The sequence below is a fragment of the Harmonia axyridis genome, chromosome 3 (genome assembly GCF_914767665.1).
Source record: "Harmonia axyridis chromosome 3, icHarAxyr1.1, whole genome shotgun sequence".
NCBI classification, from domain to species: domain Eukaryota; kingdom Metazoa; phylum Arthropoda; class Insecta; order Coleoptera; family Coccinellidae; genus Harmonia; species Harmonia axyridis.
Window position 1 is genome coordinate 13,194,593 of NC_059503.1, and position 22,412 is coordinate 13,217,004.

The window sequence follows — 22,412 nt, forward strand, 5'->3', positions numbered from 1 at the left end:
GCATATACTAATTTGATTCGTTTCGGTTATTAAACAACGATTTATAACCGTCTTTTTTCTGGGAAAGTACCACCTATAAAATTCTATTTTAGGGGAGTACCTGTAATATGGGTATAGTTCTAGACTATTCATTACTTGACACTACCAGATAGGGAAACTTCTAGGGTGTCAGTCTACCATAAATTAAATTAAATTACTTCAGTGGTACTCAGGGCCTGATAAGTTAGAAAGTAGTTTAAATTTCAGAACACAAATATATCTTCATTTTTATGTGTTTTTTCCATTTATTCGAAGAAAAAACCCTTTGCTAAATTTCAGACGTCATGGAGTGAAAAGAACTATTTGTCTCATCTTGAGTCTTAGGACTTGACATCTCTAAACAAATGGAAAGTCTAAATTTCATCATTATTTCTGCGAGAAACAATAAGTGGCGCTCTTTTCGTTCTTTTTGGCGCCATAGCTTTAAAAACACTCTACTTTTTCAGCTATTCGGCTTTATTATGTATATAGGGTGTTTCCAAATTCGACATGAACCTTCGACGACATATTTGTATGACTCATTTACTGTCGTTTAGTTATAACCAAAAATAACAGTAGTTTACATTGGTGTAATCCATTTGTTTTTTTTTATTGCTATTAGTTTTGAACTTGAGTATTTTTTTAAATGTAAAAATTTCTGTGTCTAACAAATTAAATCGTTTTTTTTTGTGCAGATCAACTGCATATCTATTATAATCTGTGAACGCCACCGAGGTCTCTTCGAATGTGACTAAACGAAAAATCTAACCGTGTTGAATCCGGAGACCTTGGTGGCCACTTAATACATGTATCTCTCTAGAAGATAACTAAGTTGACGACTAAAGTCGAATTTATGTGAAAAAAATTGTTTTTATTACTAAGACCGTGACTTATTGGGTGAGGCGTTAAAATTTTGATTCAGTATAACCAAAAATAATCGGTTGGAGCTCACATATTCCTGAAATGAATCTTGTGGAAAAATAATATGAATGGATTAAAATTCTAATATTTTCAAATGAATGAAATGAAATCGATGAGTACTTATGCAGAGAGAGCGCAAAAATTTTTGTTTATATTCTGTTCTGAAAAAGACCACTTTTGCCTTTTTAGAATCTTAAAAAAAATTACACTTTTCTGATGTAAATATAATTTACAGTCCACTTCAATGTTTCAAGTTAAAGGTAAATCATTAAATTTTTGTTCTATTTGTAGAAACTGGTTTAAAATCAGATTATCGTCTTATTAAATAAAAGCAATAGAATCTTTATCTTAAATATTACCAAAATAATAATTATCTGTAAGAAGGAAACATTACACATACTCCAACTGCATTGTGATAACTAACTGGACACAGTATTCCTTGTTGTCTGCGCCATATACCGTATGTAGGTACCATCCTTTCCATTAACAATCCTTTGTACCCTCCAACACTTGACACAGTACGATGTATTCTTCATTTGAAACGGTCAGCATCATAAACGAGCTATCTTGTCAACTAAAAAGTCCGAAATCTGTTCCGGTAGGACAGAAACCTTTAGGTAAAAAGGATGCATATCCCTCAACAGTTTGCAGTCAGTTGTTACTGAAGTGTCGTCCAAACCACGGTGATCCTAGAGCGGTGGACCAGTAGTCTAGTACCTCATACCGGTCGTTGTTCTTATCGGATCTTACACTTTTTTTCGAGCTTCCTTTGATAGCTGTCGAAAGCTTGTTCCGAGTGCAGTTTTGTTTTGTGGTGCTGTTCGGATTTTATGACGCCCATTTTTTTTTGGATTATTGTGATGGATTGGTGCTGCTGTCAAGGTTTTGAATGTAATGTTCCCGCTATTTAGGTGTCAGCAGATAGGAAGGTATGCAGATTTGTGAAATATTAGGTACTTGTTCTTGTAGGATTTAGAAGATAGTGTTCAGTGTGAATCTTTGGGATACTAACTACCCTTATTTAATATTTGGCAATTTTTCAATTTAATAAATGTTCGGGGAACAATCTGCAAAAATGTTGGTAGATGAAAATTTAATTTCTGAAAATTTTACATTCAATTATGTCCCTTGGGAATAAATTTTAATTTAAAATTATTTTGTACTCACAGTCAAGAATTTTATTTGGAAGGAATTTTTGTTAATAAGAAGTGAAATATTCTAGAATTAATGGTTTAATATGGCATGAATCGTCAGTATTCACATTCCTTTGGTTTATGTCTTTAAAATCCAGTATTAGGAATCTCATGATAGGAGGATCAATGGAAGATAATAAATCTACTTCTTATCGAACTTTATACAATTAGCGAAGTTCAGATGCTAGGCGGTTCAATATTTCTATTTGATTTTTTAATCCTACACTATCCAGAATATCATTCAATTTGAAGTTTTTTTTTAAAGTTATCGATGTTTCTAGATTTCTGGAGCTTTGAAGAAAAAAGTTTTATTGATCAAGAATATTGTATTAACTTCTGGGGATATTTGTTCGTAAGATATACATGTTAGGAAGGAATATTTTGTCTTCTGATTATAATTGAAAGTTAGTAGAACCGATTGTATAGGTAAGTACTATCCAGATTTCGAAACTATACCTGGTGCTGCATACATTGATAGATATCTATTCGAAAAAAATGTTTGAACAATTATATACTTAAAACTCAGAATTTAAACTTTATTATAAAGTATCGTAAAATCGATGCAATTCATTTATCATTCTCACAATGCTGAAATTTTATTACGAAATCACCATCAATCATTGAATGAGAAAGATAGATTTCTTCTGGAAAACGCATATCACTCAATTTTTTTGATTAATGATTCTTGAGAATGACGGTAGCAGAAATATGCCCTTCTGAATGTTTGAATCATTAGGAAACCTCCATATTGTCAAAAATGACAGCTGGTATTCTCGCAAATTATACGCATATAAGAATGATACTTTATTTCATCATGAAAAATGGATTTAGTGAAAAGGAATATTCATATCAAATAAACTGTGACAATAGATATTGATTGACATAAATATTTACTATATGCAATATACTTTCCGAGCTACTCACATTATTCAATGTTATTTTTGTTGAACAGTCGTTGATAGTTTGAATTATTTATGAGTTAGTCTCAAATAGGTGTAAAAAACCAATATTACTTATGGTAATCAACAGTAATCATAATTAATGTATCATATAAATTTTTCGAATGGCGAACTTGGTTTTACATTCGATATCCAGCTGATATTGTTGTATATTTTTATGAAAACACGTGTTGTAATAATTTTTCGAAATCTTTCTGTTACCGTCATAAAAACCAGATGCAAATCTTTGAAAATATGTTTTGTGGAGACGTCAAGAATTTTAGGATTTCAAAACAACTGACACTGCAAATGAACTGTATTTAGAAACAGTGGCGCACCCAGAAATTGAGTCTGGGTAGAATTGTAGGTATTAATATTTAGGAAATGTGAAGTGCATACCTAAAGTATTTTGAAAGTCAAAAAATGACGTTGAATATGTTAATGAAGATGTTACATTTCAATTCAAATCTGTGATAGAAAACGATATTACATACACTGTGTCCGTAAAGTATGGAACAAATTCATTTTTAGCTAAACATACCATTTTGAGAAATAATCCTGAAACACGTCGATTTGTATTTTAATTTACCGTATTTTAAAATAATAATCTGATATACAGGGTGAATTACTTTCGAGTATTGGCGCCACCGTCATTTTTTTTTAATGGAACACCCCCATTTTATCTCAATTTTCCGATTACTCTAGCTGAGCTGATTCCAAAAATGTATCACATGTTGAATCCAATTTGTAGAGGGTGGACAAAAACACAATAGTTTTGTGTGTGCTCATAAAGCAACGCGTAACATTCTTTCATTCTTTTTTAGTTAAATTAACAATTTTATCAAAAATACTTATTGTCTAGCGGCAATAAACAAATAATGACATTTCACAAAAAACTAGACAACTATGTTTTTTTTTTTTAATTGATAAGAAATAATTTCTTTCATATTCTGTCTGCTAGACCACAAGTACCAAACATGTTTGGAAACAGCTCAGTTTTATTATTCTAAAAATGTAACAAACTACAGGGTGTTCATATCCTTTAATGCCTAAGTGAACTCAGACTGAACAGATCTGTTATCATTGTCTATTTGTAGACATGGCTACTTAAGGTTCAATATCGTTCAAAATAATTCGATTGACCATCCTGAAACGAAAAAATTCTAACACACTTCATGATAGCATGTTTGAGTTTTGGTTCTCTTGAGAACGTAAGCGTCAGTTCAGTTTTGAAGTACTTGGTTGAAATATCTAGAGACACTATTTGGTCTCGATTTTTGTGACACGTCACGCCATCCTGTTGTAACAGAAGTCAATCAAATTCTAAACGATTCAAAAAAAATCCATGCAGCGCTCTGCAATCAAATCAATTAAAAATACATTTTTCAAAACGACACAACGATCCGATCTTCAATCGCAGCAATGTTGCCAACTGGGAAACATTTATTACAGAAATTATTCAATGCACGTTGTCCCCTCTAACGATGAAGAGATCACGATTGCAATGTTTCCCTCTCCCAACTATTAATTTCATTTACATGGTGAGGAATTAGCGTTTAACAAGGTATGTTGAATGCCATTATTCAATCGCCCTGTGTGGCGTATTTCGCAAACCGCCTAGGATCGCGTATGAGCGGCCGGTTCAGAGTTGACGTGCATGCTATTTCCAATAACAAAGCGGTACCAGCAGTTATCATCTCCCACCACTCAATACGTGTTATTTTAATTACTATAGAGTTCTTAAGTATGTAGAAAATAATTTGTTACTATAGACGTATCTGATAACTGCTGCATGTTTTATTGCATTCAGTCGACACTTCAGAAATGCCAAGCATACTTCTTTGGATTAGAGTGTATGAAAACTAGTGGAGAAAGCTTCAAGATTTCCGGTAGTAGCTGTAGGTACTTCAGATTTATTAGAGTCACAATTTTGATTTATCGGTCATTGTAGAGTATTTCTCGTTTTGTGCGCTTCATTTGAGGGTTCTTAAGGTCATTAGGATTAAATTTAGGTGAACTCTACTTCTTAGAGTACTTTGCATCCGAGTCTTCCAAAGATAGAGGAAGTTTTGGAATGATAAAAGTTTTGGTGTCAGATTACATAATTTTCACACGCAATAGTTATTTGTATAACCAGTTCGAGAAGCACTATTTACTATTTGAATTCAAATTAGACTTAGCCCCTAACTCGAAGATTTCTTTCAAAATGTCTAGTGAATCTTCTGGTAGATAATTCATTCAAGTTTTTCGAAGTAGAAAAATATAATATATTAATCAATGTTCTTTTAGAAAACAACGTACCGATCGAACAAGAAATGTTCAATAATTGATTTGAGAATTCAGAATTTTTTATTTCATTTCACACTTCATATATTAGAAAATAATCGAGAATAAGTTGATTAAAACGTCAGAAAACTCTTTAAAATAATAATGAATGCAATTTGAATCCTTTCAGATCAGGTACTTAAAATTTGTATGTAGTGAGTTGAAATGAAAGATCTTCTAAATGTAAATTTCTCATCCTTCAAGAATAAGATTCATTTTGGTGTTGAGTTCGAAATTTCGAAACATTCCACAATTATATTCTCACTACTGGTACTCCTTTCATGTACAAAACATTCAGGTACCTGGAAGACTATTGGCTTGAAGGATAAATATGCAAAAGAGATTCTTCGCCACTTTTTAATCCTCAGTAATGAGAGCCTACCGCAAAACTTCTATTTGTAGATACATTTTTAAGTAAAAGATCCTAGATGAACAGATTGAAAGTGTATTTGTGGTAGAACCACAATATTCATTATAATCCCTGAAGCTCATGATTTACTTAACCTCGAATTATGTGAGCAAGTATGGTATGCACCTTGTGTGAGCAAATTCCTTTATTCGGATTTTTTTTGTTGGCATTTTGCCGCTTGAAAATGTATTGGGTGTCCCAAATTTGTTGTCAAATGCGAAGATTTCAGAACCCCTTGAGTTAGAAAAACAAAATAATGCCACATTGTCAGGCTCGATTTTTGACAGAATTGATTTTGTGAAAACCGCATAAGTTCAACTGTTTTCAAGCTGTAAGAGAAATTTTGAAAATGTCATGAAATAAAAAGTACTTATAACTTCTTTATTACTGGACCTATAAACATGAAATAAAAACATTCTGCAATTACTTTTTCATTGGTGTGACCATTTTTTTTATTGCATTTAATTTTTAAGTTATAATACAAACTTGTGTTTTTTCAAATGTACACCATATAAATTTCTATGACAATTTAAATCGCTTTTTCCCTTTTTGAAAATATATAGCATAATATGTTAATTTTTTCATCAAACTACAAAACTACAAAATCAATAAAAATTATGAGAACATTTCATTTCACATTATCCAATTTTCTCTAATATTTTGAAAGTAGTAGAATTGATGAGGTTGCATATGAATTTTAGAATTAATGAGCCTGTGCTCGACTCCCATTGCTGGCTATTGATTAAAAATTTTTTTACATGAATAATTTGATATTTTTTTTTCAAGTGTCGAGATATTGAGCGTTGAAAGAGGAAAAACCAAACCATAGTGTAGAATGTGCTGTTTTTTTAAACAATGATTAGTATACACGTCTATTAATATGCAACGATTCATTCCCCAGAAGCTTAATCATTAGCATCACCTGGCTCACCCGGTACACCACCGTGTCATTCAATATGTTCCAGCAATTTCAAACAACACCTTATTAAGAAACGGAACCCGATACTTTTATTCGGCATAGGCGACTATAAGATGTTTATCGCTATATGGTATTGAAGAAAACAGGGGGTATTAAAGAAAACAACGCTTTGTTGAAAGGAGATCGAAAAGAGATAAAACGTATTATTCGATACTGGTCGGTTTGTGGATACTTCACAGATGTAACTTGCACCAACACATTTGTGTCTGGATTAAGAAAAGGATGCTCTTATGGTAATTTTCATGATATGGATGCCTAATAGATTTTCTTGTACAATTGTATTTTAATAGTTGATTTCAGATATATGCATATTTAGTTACGTTTCTTGTTATATCTTAATTTTCATGAGATGATTTGAATATTTGTCTCTTATATACATAAAGAGTAATAATGTGTAAACTCAGTTAAATAACAAAACACTCAGAACTACCCATTGTAAAACCATTTACTTCAGTTCAAATAACATTTGAAAGCAAAATAGCATTTGCATCAGGAAATCTCTCAGCACTTGATGAAGATTCACTTTCTTTTACCAATTCTTGTAGAAGAGTTTGGGATAAGTTTTCTCGAACGACATTCAAAACATTGGGCCAATGGGTGTGACCTAATTTTTACTCATTTTTCTCATCCGCCGAATTTCCTAGGTATTCCTTTTTTTCTGTTTATGATTAAACGCTGTCTTCGATTCGAAGAATCATTGACAGGATAGTCAATGAGCAATAAACCATGCATGTCCCAAAATACAAATTCTATAACCTTGCGAACTCATCTCCACTGAACTGAAGCTCTTTTTGACGCCCTCTTACAAACAACTCTTGGACTCTTGGATGTTCACGCGAAATAGTGAATACATCTTTAAATGTTCTTCTACCACGTTTAAATTCAGCATAACACTTTTAAACCGTTATTGTCAATGGAGTAGAGTCTAAATAACACTTATCATCATAGTTTTACTCACACAGTATTTTACCTTTCAAAAAACAGGGTGTTATTAATACACGAAACTCCTTTCGTTGGTATTATAAAGGGTGTTTTTTTTAGAGCTATAGAACTTTAAATTGCAATAAAACAACGATGGATTATTCGATTGACATGAATTTTATTTATCCGCAAGATAATCTTGTGGCATTACATTTTAAATATGATTTCTGGCATAAGACCGCCATGGCTGGCTCGGATGTAGTCCAATCTGGACGTCCAATTTTCGATTACTTTTTCCAACATTTGTGGCCGTATATCGGCAATAACACGGCGAATGTTGTCTTCCAAATGGTTAAAGGGTTTGTGGCTGATCCTCATAGACCAATGACTTTACATAGCCCCACAGAAAGTAGTCTAGCGGTGTTAAATCACAAGATCTTGGAGGCTAATTCACAGGTCCAAAACGTGAAATAAGGCGGTCGCCAAACGTGTCTTTCAATAAATCGATTGTGGCACGAGCTGTGTGACATGTTGCGCCGTCTTGTTGGAACCACATCTCCTGGACATCATGGTTGTTCAATTCAGGAATGAAAAAGTTAATAAATCATGGCTCTATACCGATCACCATTGACTGTAACGTTCTGGCCATCATCGTTTTTGAAGAAGTACGGACCAATGATTCCACCAGCCCATAAAGCGCACCAAACAGTCAGTTTTTCTTGATGTAAGGGTGTTTCGACATACACTTGAGGATCAGCTTCATTCCAAATGCGGCAGTTTTGTTTGTTGACGTAGCCATTCAACCAGAAGTGCGCTTCATCGCTAAACAAAATAAAATAGACGAAGTGCGCGATACGTATTCCGCACAGAACCATTATTTTCGAAATAAAATTGCACTATTTGCAAGCTTTGTTCAGGCGTGAGTCTATTCGTGAGGAATTGCCAAACAAAACTGAAATTAAATCAGTTGACTGCTGTTAAATCGGTCGCCATCTTGAACAGTTATGCCAACTTAAAGTTATATACCTCGAAAAAAAACACCCGTTATATCATGCTTTATCAAAAAATAAAGAGGGAGTGAAACCAAAAGACCTTCTCATTTACTCTGGTCTAAACTTACACCTTTCGAATATAAAACGCTCATTTGAACACTCTGTATGGACGCGTGCCCATCGGTGAAAACATCGTTCAAGATGGCGCCAATCGATAATCATCATGCCTGTTAAACCAACATTTTCAAAGTTCCCACAACATATTGAATCCATTGACTTGTCAAGTGATAGTTCTTGGGTACTTCAAAGTGTCTACATTGTCGTTCAAGTGGATGTCTATGAGAGAATTGCTTTCTTGATTCACGTTCAGCAGACCGTTCAGCTTTGGAGCTCCTCTTTATTAACGAATATTAATAATGGGAAATATAATTGTTCGATTGGAATGTGTTGATGCTCAGCTTGATGCTGTATACAGAGGCGATTCACTTGGAGTTTATATTCTTTTCAATCCCGTCAACAGAAGGATTTGTATGAATATTGTATGATGGTAGCATTCGAGTGAGGTGAATGTCGTTGATAATATAGGTATTTATGGAATTATTCATTGGGAAAATTGATGAATGGTTCGCTGAGCCAATGCTATCCTCTTTGATTTATTGATTCTAATGATATAATAAAAATATTCTTCAGAGGACCATGTAATGCATCAAAGGGAAATTGGCTTTCTGAGAATTTGCCCAAATGTTTTATATGTTGTAGAACTCGTGATGCCGATCAAATGTCTTTCTTGCAACAACTGCTCTAAATTCATCCGTCAAGAATATAGGTGGCTAAAAATGACGTTCCTAAAATTTCAAAAGGCCGTTGTGGAAAAACTTTTTCGAATATAACAGGTGTTTTTTTTCGAGGTATATAACTTTAAGTTGGCATTACTGTTCAAGATGGCGACCAATTTAACAGCTGTCAAGTGATTTATTCTCAGTTTAGTTTGGCAATTCATCATGATTAGACTCACGCCTGAACAACGCTTGCAAATGGTGCAATTTTATTTCGAAAATAATGGTTCTGTGCGGAATACGTATCAAGCACTACGTCCATTAGCGATGAAGCGCACTTCTGGTTGAATGGCTACGTCAACAAACAAAACTGCCGCATTTGGACTATTTGGAGTGGAGCTAATCCTCAAGTGTATATCGAAACACCGTTACATCCAGAAAAAATTGACTGTTTGGTGAGCTTTATGGGCTGGTGGAATCATTGGTCCGTACTTCTTCAAAAACGATGATGGCCAGAACGTTACAGTCAATGGTGATCGGTATAGAGCCGTGATTACTAACTTTTTCATTCCTGAATTGAACAATTATGATGTCCAGGAGCTGTGGTTCCAACAAGACGGCGCAACATATCACACAGCTTGTGCCACAATCAATTTATTGAAAGACACGTTTGGTGACCGCTTAATTTCACGTTTTGGACCTGTGAATTGGCCTCCAAGATCTTGTGATTTAACACCGCTAGACTTCTTTCTGTGGGACTATGTAAAGTCATTGGTCTATGCGGATAAGCCACAAACCCTTGACCATTTGGAAGACAACATTCGCCGTGTTATTGCCGATATACGGCCACAAATGTTGTAAAAAGTTATCGAAAATTGGACGTCCAGATTGGACTACATCCTAGCCAGCCGTGACGGTCATATGCCAGAAATCATATTTAAAATGTAATGCCACAGAATTATCTTGCGGATAAATAAAATTCATGTCAATCGAATAATCCATAGTTGTTTTATTGCAATTTAAAGTTCTATAGCTCTGAAAAAAATACCCTTTATAGGTTGCTAAAAATTACGTTTCTAAAATTTCAAAAGGCCATTGTGGAAAAACATTTTCGAATATATAAACCAAATCTAGTGTGCATCTTTTGTTCATACGGTTCATTTTAGGAAAAAAAAATGATTCCTGCACGCACAGAAGGACGAGCACAAAGATATCAAGTGCTTCAGTGATTTCCAAAATATTGATCGGTAGAATTTCATTCCGATATTGTGTGGGATATCAATCACACTGAATAATATCGTTCATATGAATTATTCTTAAATTTTCTGTCAGTATTCACAAATCTGATCATGACAAAACAATTTTAAATGTAATGTGTTTTTGGGAAGACAGAACCAAATTTAAAAACAAACTCGAAGCAGTCAAGTCTAATGTCTTAAGATCAAAAATTCGAATATTTTTTCAAGTTCGTTTCAATAAAGAAACAAACTCAAAAAATTCAACTATATTGTCCACTTCTTACTCCTCTGAATACTGAAAGCTGGAAGTGCCTCTCACGCAAGTTTCCTCTAAATTAAGCCAACACCTTCAGGTCGTTTTCAGACAATATAATTGTACGTATTATAATGAATTAACTCATTACAGTCATAAATATCGTTTTTTTCCCTGCCTCTGGCGGTATTCGTCGTCCTTGCTGTCAACCTCTGTCCGCAACAGATAGAGAGCGATCACGCACTGGCTGTACCACACATGAAGAACAGGCAAAGCACGCCTCACAATCAGAACGAACATAATTCAGTAAAATATTCAGTTCACATTTGCATAATTTGGATAGAGAGGTTTATAGAGTAGTAGAGTATTGAATATAAGTTGGAAAAAGTAAGAAGGTTTTGCAACATTTTTGTGTATGTTTATTTTTGAAATCTATATTGTAGATTTTTTTTGAATTAATCTTGGAAGAAGATGAAAAATCTTTAGTCGGGCGCCATCCAACACTGCTTGGCTTCCATATAAGAAAACACTTATTTTCTGGCTAGGAAATTCACACGTAGACATGAAAAATGCAACACAAAGAAGGCGTTAGAACTTGCCAGAAATGTTTGAAGGTTGTAATTGATTAAAATTTCTGTTAAAATAATTTGACCTCTTACAATCAAAATTATGGGATATAGTTCCTGAAAGATTGAGATGATTTTGGTGTTGGTTTTGGTTGCATTTTTTTTGTTTTTATGTCAGTTTTTGCTTTTTGAGGCTACTATTATGCCTAGAGTCCTACAATGAGGAAATTATCAACAACTGAGTAGATTAGTATGAGGTCTCAATATTATATTACATGAACTTGATTTTTCATCATACCGTAATGCCCGCCACTCACGAAGCGTTTCTTCCAGCGTTTGGTAGCTAGCGTCGAAGAGATTCCAGTCAGACAGCTCGGGACACGGCCGTACGACTGTAAATCAGAGTATGAACTTGACTGCCCGACTGCAATCTCTTCGACGCTAGCTACCAAACGCTGGAACAAACGCTTCGTGAGTGGCGGGCATAAGGGTTATGGTATGGGGTGCTGTTGCTTATGGAAGCAGGTCCCAGTTGGTATTCATCAGAGGCAAAAGGAATGCTATCTGAAATGTTAATGAAGTGATAGAACCCCATATCTTCCAATTCTTTCAGGAAGAAAGACCCGATATTTCAACAGGATAATGCACGTTCTAATATTGCAAGACATTCTAAGTAGCGCTTCGAAGAGGCTAACATCAATATCTCCCCGTGGCCTCAAAGATCTCCCTACCTACCGTCTATAGAATATGTGTTGGACATGATGGGTAGAAGACTGAAGTAATAAGCAAATCTTCCCCAAACGCAAAAAGCTCTCCGATATGAAATACAGATTGTCTGTAAAATAAGAAGTGTGAGAGTGTCATAAATGTTACACATCATCAATAAAAACAGACTTTATCTGCCAAGGTTTGTTTCTGTTGACGTAAATGCTAAAACCTTGAATTTTATGTTTGAACTCAGAACGTTAGTGCTCGAGGAGATTCTCGACCAAATGTGCATGATATTGCTGTTAATATTGCTGAAAAAATAAGTGAATCATAAAAAATTCTGTTGATAAAGGAAGAGCGGTAAACAAACTTTCAGTTAAGGCTTAGAAAAAAAAAGATGTCTGGAAGAAGGCTCAAAGAGGTATTTTAAACTGTAGATCAACAACATTAGAATCTGTGTAGATGATGATAATATGGGATATCAAGAAAATTGAGATTGTTTCCAGAAAGAGCCAGAGGAATCAATTTGAAAATGTACTCTCCCTAGATTTGACAATAATTCTTCTCAAAACATAATGAGTCTTTCTTTCTTCTTCAAGAGGTATCACGTCCATTCAAAAAGTGGTCATTAAAAACGTTAGTGTAGATTTTGATTTACAATAAAAAATATTTTCAAATAACTTCATATTCTCTAACAAATAAATAACAATTCGACTCCGCAATCTGTAAATACTGTAATAACTGGTTAGTTATTTTGCCAAAACCAAGAATTTTAGAAACTGATTTCTTGCCTTCTGAAAAAAGCTCCTTATACGTGGAAGAAAACAACTTTTCCAAGCTAGAACAATTTATTTAGTGACCACTTCATAAGTTTGTAATCGATTCAGTTTCCGCAGACGTCCAGCCTTTACTTATGACGAAATGGTAACTGCATACCCGATTTTAATGAGGTATTGAACACGACACCAGCTTTAATGGCGAAATATTCTTCTCGGACTGCACAGCCATAAAGTCCCGTAAAAATTCTATTTATTGACATTTCTTCCTTCCATTATAAATATTGTTCAAGACTGGATTTGCAATTCCTTCTTGTATATCCTCCTGTTTCTGAGTATTGCAATAATCGTCTATCAGATGGCCAGACGCATTACTTATTCTCAATTTGCATTTCATGCGTATTTCACATTCGGATGCAAAAGTTCAAGATCATATTTCAAGTATTTTGCATCACGCAACTGTCAGCTCGAAGTCGCCTGTTTATATTCGACAGTTTTATTATCAAAGTAATGATTCATTCGATCTTCTATGAAAAATTTAGAGAATTATGTGTAGACCATAGATGCTCGATTTGGTCAGGCTAATCCTGAGCACAATGCATGAAAACCATCGAATTGGCACTAACATTTATTATGGAAGAATTAGGATAAATCTCTTTCACATCTTAGAGCTATTACACTCGGTAGTTTGATAACTGTGAACTTGCATAAACATGACTGGAAATCTAACACTGGTGCTGATATAAACTGCTCCACATGAGTTAGGGATATTGACTTAAATTGCAAAAAAATATAGTTTAAAAGAGATTTTTGTGATGAAATTCATATCAATATGATTTCAAGTTGCAGGAAATAAAATTAATTTTAGCCTGTAGGTCTGCAGCGTATACAGGGTGGTTAAGAAAAATCGAGTAAAATAACGAAATTATATTTTTAGAGAATTCAAGCATTTTTAGACTATCAAATCAATGTATGGCCTTCACCGGCATCAATAACAGCTTGATATCTTCTTTGCATACTACACACGAGGTTGTTTCTTGAGGAATTTGGTTCCATAAACGGGGCAGAAGCTCTCTCAGATAATTTAAGGATTCTGGGCTAGGTTGATGATTATCTAATCTTCTTTGGAGCATATCCCATACATGTTCTATGCAATTCAAATCTGGTGAATGCGGAGGTATTGGTAAATGTGGAATACCAAGCTCCTCGCGCTCATTCTCAACTATGGCTGCACGATGCGGTCTAGCGTTATCGTCTAGAAATTGAAAAGTTTCACCAATAGCAGCGTGAAAATTTTGCACAACATTGTCAATGACATGCTCCCTATAGTGTAAGTCATATTCCTAGGACAAATGTGTAGATCTGTGCGCCCGTTGAAACATATCCCGGCCCATACCATAACACTACCCCCTCGGAATGGATGGACTTCTTGGACATAGCGACGATTACGGGGTATGCGTGGAATTGTCCATACCCTTATTCTTCGAGAATCTGAAAATCGTCCATATATGGATTCATCAGTGAAAAGGACACTACGCCAATGATCTTTCCAATTGATATGTTGCCTTGCCCATTCCATTCTATGACGCTTATGGTCACGTGTTAATGGAACTCCTCTTAATGGACGTCTAGAACCTAGATTAACCTCTCAAACGTCGTCTGATGGTTTCGATGAAAACTTGGACCCCATCTGCATTTTGAAGAGTATTCCGTAGCATTCTACACGTAGATGTAGGGTTTCTTCTCGCCGAAACGGTGATGAAACGATCCTGAGCAGGTGTTGTTTTTCGTCGCCCACCAAGCCTTGGTCTTTCCAACACGGAACCTGTCTCCCTGAACCTATTCCAAAGTCGAGATATCACACTTTGGCTGACTTGGAGCCTTTTCGCTACAACAACCTGAGTTAGGCCACCCTGTAGCATTCCGATAGCCCTATTAGCCTCAGCGTTTGTTAATTTACGTCTTGGCTTTTTCAGAAAACTCGTTCCAAATCGAAACCGTTGTTAAACTGACTCCATACAAAATAAGAACATTCATGAAGCATATTCAAAGAACCAAACTTCAGAAAAAGGTGACCAGATTGACGTAATGTGTCATACTGATTTTTATTGTATCGATTCAAGTTGTTATTGAGTTTTAAATGATTTTACAGCAATTTTCTCGAAGATTACATACTTTCCAAAACGATTGAATACGATATCCCTGACTCTTGTGGAGCAGTATATTAGGTGTACAACTTTGCTTCCGCCGTTTTGCAATAGATGACTGTAGTGGTAAGTGGTAGTCGAAATTCATAGATCGTTGTTTCGATCAATGGCACACGTCCTGGCTGATCAGATCTTCCGATCTTATGAAAAAGAAAACATTGGATCGATTCGTGGATCGCTTCAAAAGATGGCCAGTTTTTTCAACGCGGGATTCTTACGCTACCCGAAAGATGGCATAAAGTAGTGACCAGTGATGGACAATACTTTGAATCATGAATCTCTAACCAGTTTTTCACAATGAAGCATCAAATTTTGGGAAAAACGGTGGAAGCAATGTTGTACGCCTATGTATAATGTTGTTGCTTCGTATTATTAAAAATGAGAACGCAACTCTCACAGCGGATTAGCTACAAGAGGTGTAAAAGCACCCACTTAATTACATTATTTGTTTATGCACTTGCCTTTATTGGTGTCTTCAATTAACTAAGTACGATTGCACATGATTGAGGTATAATATTAGCCTACTACACTATCAATCTGGCATCTTGATAGACCACCTAATTGGTTTGTGTCCATGAAATCTAATGCTGATATGACTTATGAATTACATTATCTCTCCCATTCAGCATACAAATGTGAATTTGTATATTTTTTCTGTCAAATGATGTTCAATAAATATGTAAATTAATCGAAATGGCAAAAATATTATTGGACTAAGTTCTATAAATGGCAACATTTTGCTGTATATCCTTCTTTATTACGTGGTTTCGATGAAATCTTATAATTCAAAGCATTCATTGGACTTTCGCCTTGTAATTTAGTAATCGTTTAGAATTCAGAGAAAATGGATATTTTATAAGCACTTCCTCAAATGTAAAATGAATAATAATAATAAAAAGTTTTGAAGTGACATAAAACAAAAACTATAAATTTCTTTAGGAAAAAAAATCAACGGAGGTTTCTTCCAAAAATTCAAAGAATTAATTAAGCCACTTCAGCACAGAATCAAAATGAATCTTCACCTAAGAGACCTAGTGAGAAAGGATGTATACATCCTTAAAGACTGCATATTATATGTAACAAAGTATAGAGTATTAAAAATATAAAAGGAACTGTCAGATGAAATAGAAACACATAAAAATATTTCTCAGGCTAAAATTGATGTATGGGTCTCGAAGTCATGGTAGATGGAGAGTAAATATTTATTGTTACCAGCAATTAGCGATATTTACTTGTAAATTAGCGATGCATTGTTGACATTCCAAAGACGAAGCGCCGGCGCTTGGCACACCTCTAGTCATAACGTCTCTGAAGTAAATGTGTCTGATTTTTATTACGCTCTGCATGACACTCAATTGAGCTGTGGCAAGAATTGTCTATCGTTTCCAGTTATTGGAAAGGAAATTTATAGAAGTGAATAATGCCATAATGAGATGAAGTTGAAGCGATTTATGAATAATAGAATGTTATAAATTTATTCTATCAACTTGAAGCAATCTTAGGAATCTATGGTTTCAAACAGTGGATACACAGTTGAAGACACATTTCGAGTCTTTTCATTTCGAAATTATAAGAAGTTGGAAATGAATATTCTATCAAAAGAGCAAGATTTAGGTTGATATATTGAAATTACATTGATTGCTTTGAAGGGCTGAACAAAATCGGACTGCTGATTCCCAAGTTATGGAGATCAGAAATTTGTAAAATCTCGAACCATTTATCATTTATAATTTTAGATAGATGGTAGAATCGTAAAAATATATAGAACTAGGAAGATAACATAAAACGCTAAGTTGACTTCTCCTCTGTACATTCTCCAATTTTTTTCAACAATATAATATCTTTCAAACTAACGGCATCCTATATTATTCAACCTTTATTGATTCTCAAAAGTATGTAAAGTATAAGAATGTAAATATAGTGTTTTCAGATAGGTATAATATAATAAGAAAACATTTTGTAGAAAGAAATAATGAAGAAAGCTCGAGTAGTATGATGTAAAACAACCAATATATGGATAAGATGTCAGGTATAACTCAAAATTGTTTGACCAAGCACTTATTATCCGTCACTCATTAACTCTTCCAAATTTTCGAAGAATATTTTTGTGGATTGTAGATTTCTCCGATTTCATATTGCTAATATTTATTCTGAAGACGTGAGTGAGCACTTCTGAAGTAGCTGCTGAATTCAACGTGATGAGGATTAGGTTCAGCGTTGCCAACCCAAAATCTTGAGATTACCGTACCAGGGACGAGAAATTACCGTATTTGGGACACTTTTACCGTACACAGAACCACAGAAGTACATAGAGAAAGAGATAAACAATTCTTTCTATTCTATGGCCATACCTAACCTACAAATTGTAATTTAAACTTGTCAAAATTTAACTAAGCCCTAAATCAAAGATTAGGGAGAGAAAGAAAAAATGCTTTGTCAAATTAGTGGAATTTTTAATTCAATTGAATAAACATAATAAAATGTACAGAAGAATATATACATAAAAATAAGTAATATATAAGTAATCTTAAATGTGAATCATTATTCATTGCATAGATTTCTTAGTTTTTGATTTTTTGTATTCACTTAACAAGCTTAACAAGCACATTTCTTTCAAGTCATCATCATATCTTCTGTTGAATTTATTAACAAAGTTTGCTTTCAACTCATTAGCAAAAATAATATGAGCATCTTTGGAAAGGTATCGTTTTGATTCACATATCAATCTTGAGATATTTGTTCTATTGGTAGCCTCGATGGGTCTTCCTTTGCAAAAACAGTGGGGAACTTTACGCCTAAATATTTTGCACTTCAAAGAATTGATTTTAGCCTTCATTCTTTCAATTCTCTGGTTGGTTAAGGGGCTCAGCTTACCACCACTACGTTTGGGGGTGGCCGAACTGCTACTTGCTTCTGTAAAACCTTCTGATTCCATTGTAACATCTAGAAAAAAGAAAAACAATTTCATCTTATTGCATTTATCACTAATTTGAATTGATAATTTCATTCAACAACTTCAAGTAACTAGACTTACAAATATGATTTGCATTCATGTCTTCATGTGTCCTCTTTTCAAAAATTTATATTTCAACCGTCTATGACAAATTCATCTTCATCAACTTCGATACTAGAACTAGAAGAATTAGAATACATATCAATTTTGTTCATTCTTGCATACATATTCTGAGTAGGTGTAAAATCTACGCAGTTACCATCTTTTTTCACACACTGAGACGTTAATAAACAACCATTGATTGTATTAGTTATTAACTTATTTCTTGATTTTGTTTTAACCAAGTTTATTTTACTGAAGACTCTTTCGCATTCAGCATTTGAGTGCGGAAGGGATAATATATTCAGTACGAACTGTGACAATTTCTGGAATTCAAATACACCCATTTCATTTGTATATTTTTGGATTTTCCCCAGAATATGTCAATGTCCTCGTTGATGTCTATTTTTTTTCTTCATCAGCAGTAAAATGGTAATCTGGCAGCAACCTCCACTGTTCATCGATTAGTTGACCTTCACTACTGTCATAAAAACGTGTCATATTTTGGAGCAAATGAGCTAATGATGGGAACTGCTGGTGTATATCTGAAGAAACTGCATTTTTAGGCACAAATATCTGCAATTTTGGCAAAATAAAATTGTCGAAATCATACCGTTTTCTAATTTCTACACAGAGACATGAGTAGAAAAGCTGGCATCTTTCAAAAAACATTTCTAATAACTGAGCCATTTCTGAAATAATGGTTAAGGGGCTCAGCTTACCACCACTACGTTTGGGGGTGGCCGAACTGCTACTTGCTTCTGTAAAACCTTCTGATTCCATTGTAACATCTAGAAAAAAGAAAAACAATTTCATCTTATTGCATTTATCACTAATTTGAATTGATAATTTCATTCAACAACTTCAAGTAACTAGACTTACAAATATGATTTGCATTCATGTCTTCATGTGTCCTCTTTTCAAAAATTTATATTTCAACCGTCTATGACAAATTCATCTTCATCAACTTCGATACTAGAACTAGAAGAATTAGAATACATATCAATTTTGTTCATTCTTGCATACATATTCTGAGTAGGTGTAAAATCTACGCAGTTACCATCTTTTTTCACACACTGAGACGTTAATAAACAACCATTGATTGTATTAGTTATTAACTTATTTCTTGATTTTGTTTTAACCAAGTTTATTTTACTGAAGACTCTTTCGCATTCAGCATTTGAGTGTGGAAGGGATAATATATTCAGTACGAACTGTGACAATTTCTGGAATTCAAATACACCCATTTCATTTGTATATTTTTGGAGTTTTCCCCAGAATATGTCAATTTTTATCGATACATTACAATTTCAAAAGCCACTATTACAATGAGCTCAAAAAAAAAAATCGCAATTGAAATTACGAAATTACCGTATTTTGGCGTACGGTAGCCCCTTCGGACCGTATACCGTATTTTGCATCAATTTACCGTACAAATACGGTAATTACCGTACGGTTGGCAACGCTGATTAGGTTTCACCTTCTCGTGCAAATAGCAAATATTGGTATAATTTATCTCGAGTGTTCAGTTGCCTGTTGAAAAAATTTCGAAGGGAATATACAGGGTGTTACCGAAAAAGTGCAAAAGTTTTAAGGGAGTGAATCTTTGTCTACAATGAAATATGCTTCGAACAAATGCAACACAAGAATTATTTTTTACGAAGAATCGTTATTTTCAACACATACTTTCAAATTGGAAAATTCTGTTTCTGTTAAAAAATACAATAGTGTTGAATGTTTCACCAATTTAAAAGATAAAAACAAAAATAAGAACTATTCATAGGTAGATTTTTCATTGGTAGCACATGCTCACAAAATGCCATTTTCAGCTTCAGCTTTCCTGTAATTTCAAGAAAAAAATTTAATTAATTTTTCTCATGGTGAAACGCCATTATTTTCAAGGAAAGATTGAAGAGATATCAACATAGCATTATAAATTATGAATTTTTCTACCATTTCCCACCTTGAAATCAGACATTTTGAATACCAACATATCAAGAGACTTCATTTCAATATAATATTATGTTTTCTAAAAAAGAACTTTTTCAATGACATTCAAATGATGCAATAATAGTGCTTGAATTACAAATATGCTATGTACGAGCTGGAACTGACTTCTGACGAAAGAATCAATCAATTGTGACATTAATAAATATGAAAAAATCAATAGTCTATATATGAATTTAAAAAAATCGCTAAGATCAAAGGATCGCACTAGTCAAATGCGAAATTTTCAATATGAATATTCCAAGTAAATCTAGAGAGTCGGTGTATAATTACTCCTTGATTAGTTAATTATTCGCAATGAACCTGTCATAATTATCTCAGAGTATGTACATATTTTATTCAGAAAATAAGATAGCGGCACTCATTGTTTTTATAATAAACATTTTCAGTCCAAATAATGCCTGCTGAGTGGGAAAGTGTCAGAAAAGTTTATCAAAATGATTGACGTTTCAATAATTGAACCCATTACCATTTTCAGTGTGATTATCTAATCTAGCTGCATTAAAGATCGATAAAATAATTATATCCTGTATAAAATAGCACGTGGAGAGAAATTATTCATATCTGGACAATGGAGCTCAACTAGTGAAAGTACAATTTGAAGATATCGATCATTTCGTTTTGAACAGTAGCATTAATGCCAAAAGCATTCCAACAATTCAGAATTTTATAAAAATATTAAGAATATGAATATCGAATTGTTTTCAAGAATTACTTTGAGATCAAAATGATGAAGTTCTATACCTAGCAGGGCTATCAATTCCTGAGAAAAATTCTGGATGTTGGATGAGTTTTTATTCTATACCAAAACATAGAATGAGAAAATTTCAAGATATCAGAATTTTTTTCAATTCTAAAATGTTAAATGTGGATCTAATCTATGTTATAAATGATCGATTTTTGTATAATACAATTGCTTTAACATTCGTTCTCAAAAGTGCGATAGTTAAATCAGATTTTATTCGCATACTATTGATCTCATGTGTTGAAAATAATCAATTTAACAAATGGATAAGACCTTAGGATTTCTTATGATTCATATTGTACAAATACATTGGACAATGATTACAGGTATGTTCAATATGTTGATTATTTATTATTGGTATTTTTTTCAGTTTATGAGTCTTCGTGCGGCTGCTGAATTCGACTGTGATTTCCATCTGAATAAAGGGTGAGTACCTAAATTATTTACTTTCTCATATTCCGTGACGTTTTTGTCATAATTATCAACTCAACGAATACTGTGTTATCTAAGACAAGGGAGCGGTCATCCTGATACATTCTTCATGTGGAATTCCCACGAAAATTAGCTCCCCGTTAGAGTTTACCAAAGATTTCCCCATCAGACCACCTAGAGAATACGTTACAATGATCTTCCCACAAAATTTCGAGATACAGGGTGAGTTTTTAAAAACTTGCTGAAGGTATGAAAAAACGTTTAAAAATGTTTCAAGAGTATACCTACCCGAAAACAGTCGAATAATCTTGTCAATAACAATTAGAACGAACATTATACTGATCTAAAATTCATTATCAACATTGGTATTGAATTTATGATGTAGTTTAATAACTTATGATGCACTTGTATAAGTGTTGAGTGCCTAGAAGCACTTGCAACGTTGAGGGCACTCCGCTTGAGACCTCGTGCTTCATGTTCACTTATACACTTGCATCATAATATAAGAAATCCATTATTATTGCATGAAAAACAAGGCTTAATTACTATCGTTAAAATGCTCCGATTCAGGTCCAATATGCGCCGTTTTGTTCGATAATTTGTTGCCATTTTGAAGGTTATATCATTATGCCTCTCCCATAGAAGTCCTCCTCCCTATTGGCAAAAAATTGAGACAGTCGATTTTCACAAGCCTTTGTTGAAGTGAATTTTCACCAGAAAAATTGCAAAATTGTTCGCCATGGACAGGAACAAATGGTAACCACTTGATGCCAGATCCGGACTGTTTGGTGTGGCATAAGAACCTCCCAATCAAGTCACTATCGATGTGTGTGGCCATGCATTGTCTTGATGGAACACAATTCCTCTCCTACTGATCAAAGCTGGCCGCTCCTGGGTGATTGTTCCCTTCAAACGGTCGAATTGTTGACAGTACAGTTCTGAGTTATCAGTTCTGC

General features: G+C 34.0%; 2 protein-coding genes across 12 annotated transcripts in view; one reads left to right on the forward strand and one right to left on the reverse strand.

Annotated features, from left to right (window-relative positions):
- The window catches only part of LOC123674661, a 143,999-nt gene that overhangs the window by 75,623 nt on the left and 45,964 nt on the right, over nucleotides 1-22,412 (forward strand). For both annotated transcript variants that reach the window (XM_045609613.1, XM_045609614.1), the window contains one exon: nucleotides 21,395-21,450. The gene's annotated coding sequence lies outside the window, so the exon portion shown is untranslated. The remainder of the gene's footprint in view (nucleotides 1-21,394; nucleotides 21,451-22,412) is intronic.
- Nucleotides 17,435-19,739, reverse strand: LOC123674662. Of its 10 annotated transcripts, none has more exons than XR_006746687.1 (4): nucleotides 19,333-19,739; nucleotides 19,155-19,253; nucleotides 18,255-19,063; nucleotides 17,435-18,163 (listed from the first exon to the last, which is right to left on the reverse strand). XR_006746687.1 is itself a non-coding variant. In XM_045609617.1 (3 exons), exons 2-3 carry the CDS (start codon nucleotides 18,617-18,619, stop codon nucleotides 17,766-17,768), a joined length of 585 nt encoding a protein of 194 aa, XP_045465573.1. In that variant the 5' UTR covers nucleotides 18,620-19,063; nucleotides 19,333-19,733; the 3' UTR covers nucleotides 17,435-17,765. The 10 variants fall into 10 exon arrangements, 6 of the variants coding, with proteins under 6 accessions (XP_045465573.1, XP_045465572.1, XP_045465577.1 ...); XR_006746684.1 differs by having other exon boundaries at nucleotides 19,155-19,247; nucleotides 19,299-19,739; XR_006746686.1 differs by having other exon boundaries at nucleotides 19,299-19,739.

Excerpts from the sequence above, each read along its gene's own strand:
- LOC123674662 (XM_045609617.1), bottom strand. The coding sequence starts at position 18,619 with ATGGGTGTATTTGAATTCCAGAAATTGTCACAGTTCGTACTGAATATA. Across the intron at positions 18,164-18,432 it reads TCAGTGTGTGAAAAAAGATG|ATGTTACAATGGAATCAGAA; the intron begins GTAACTGCGTAG and ends TCTTTTTTCTAG.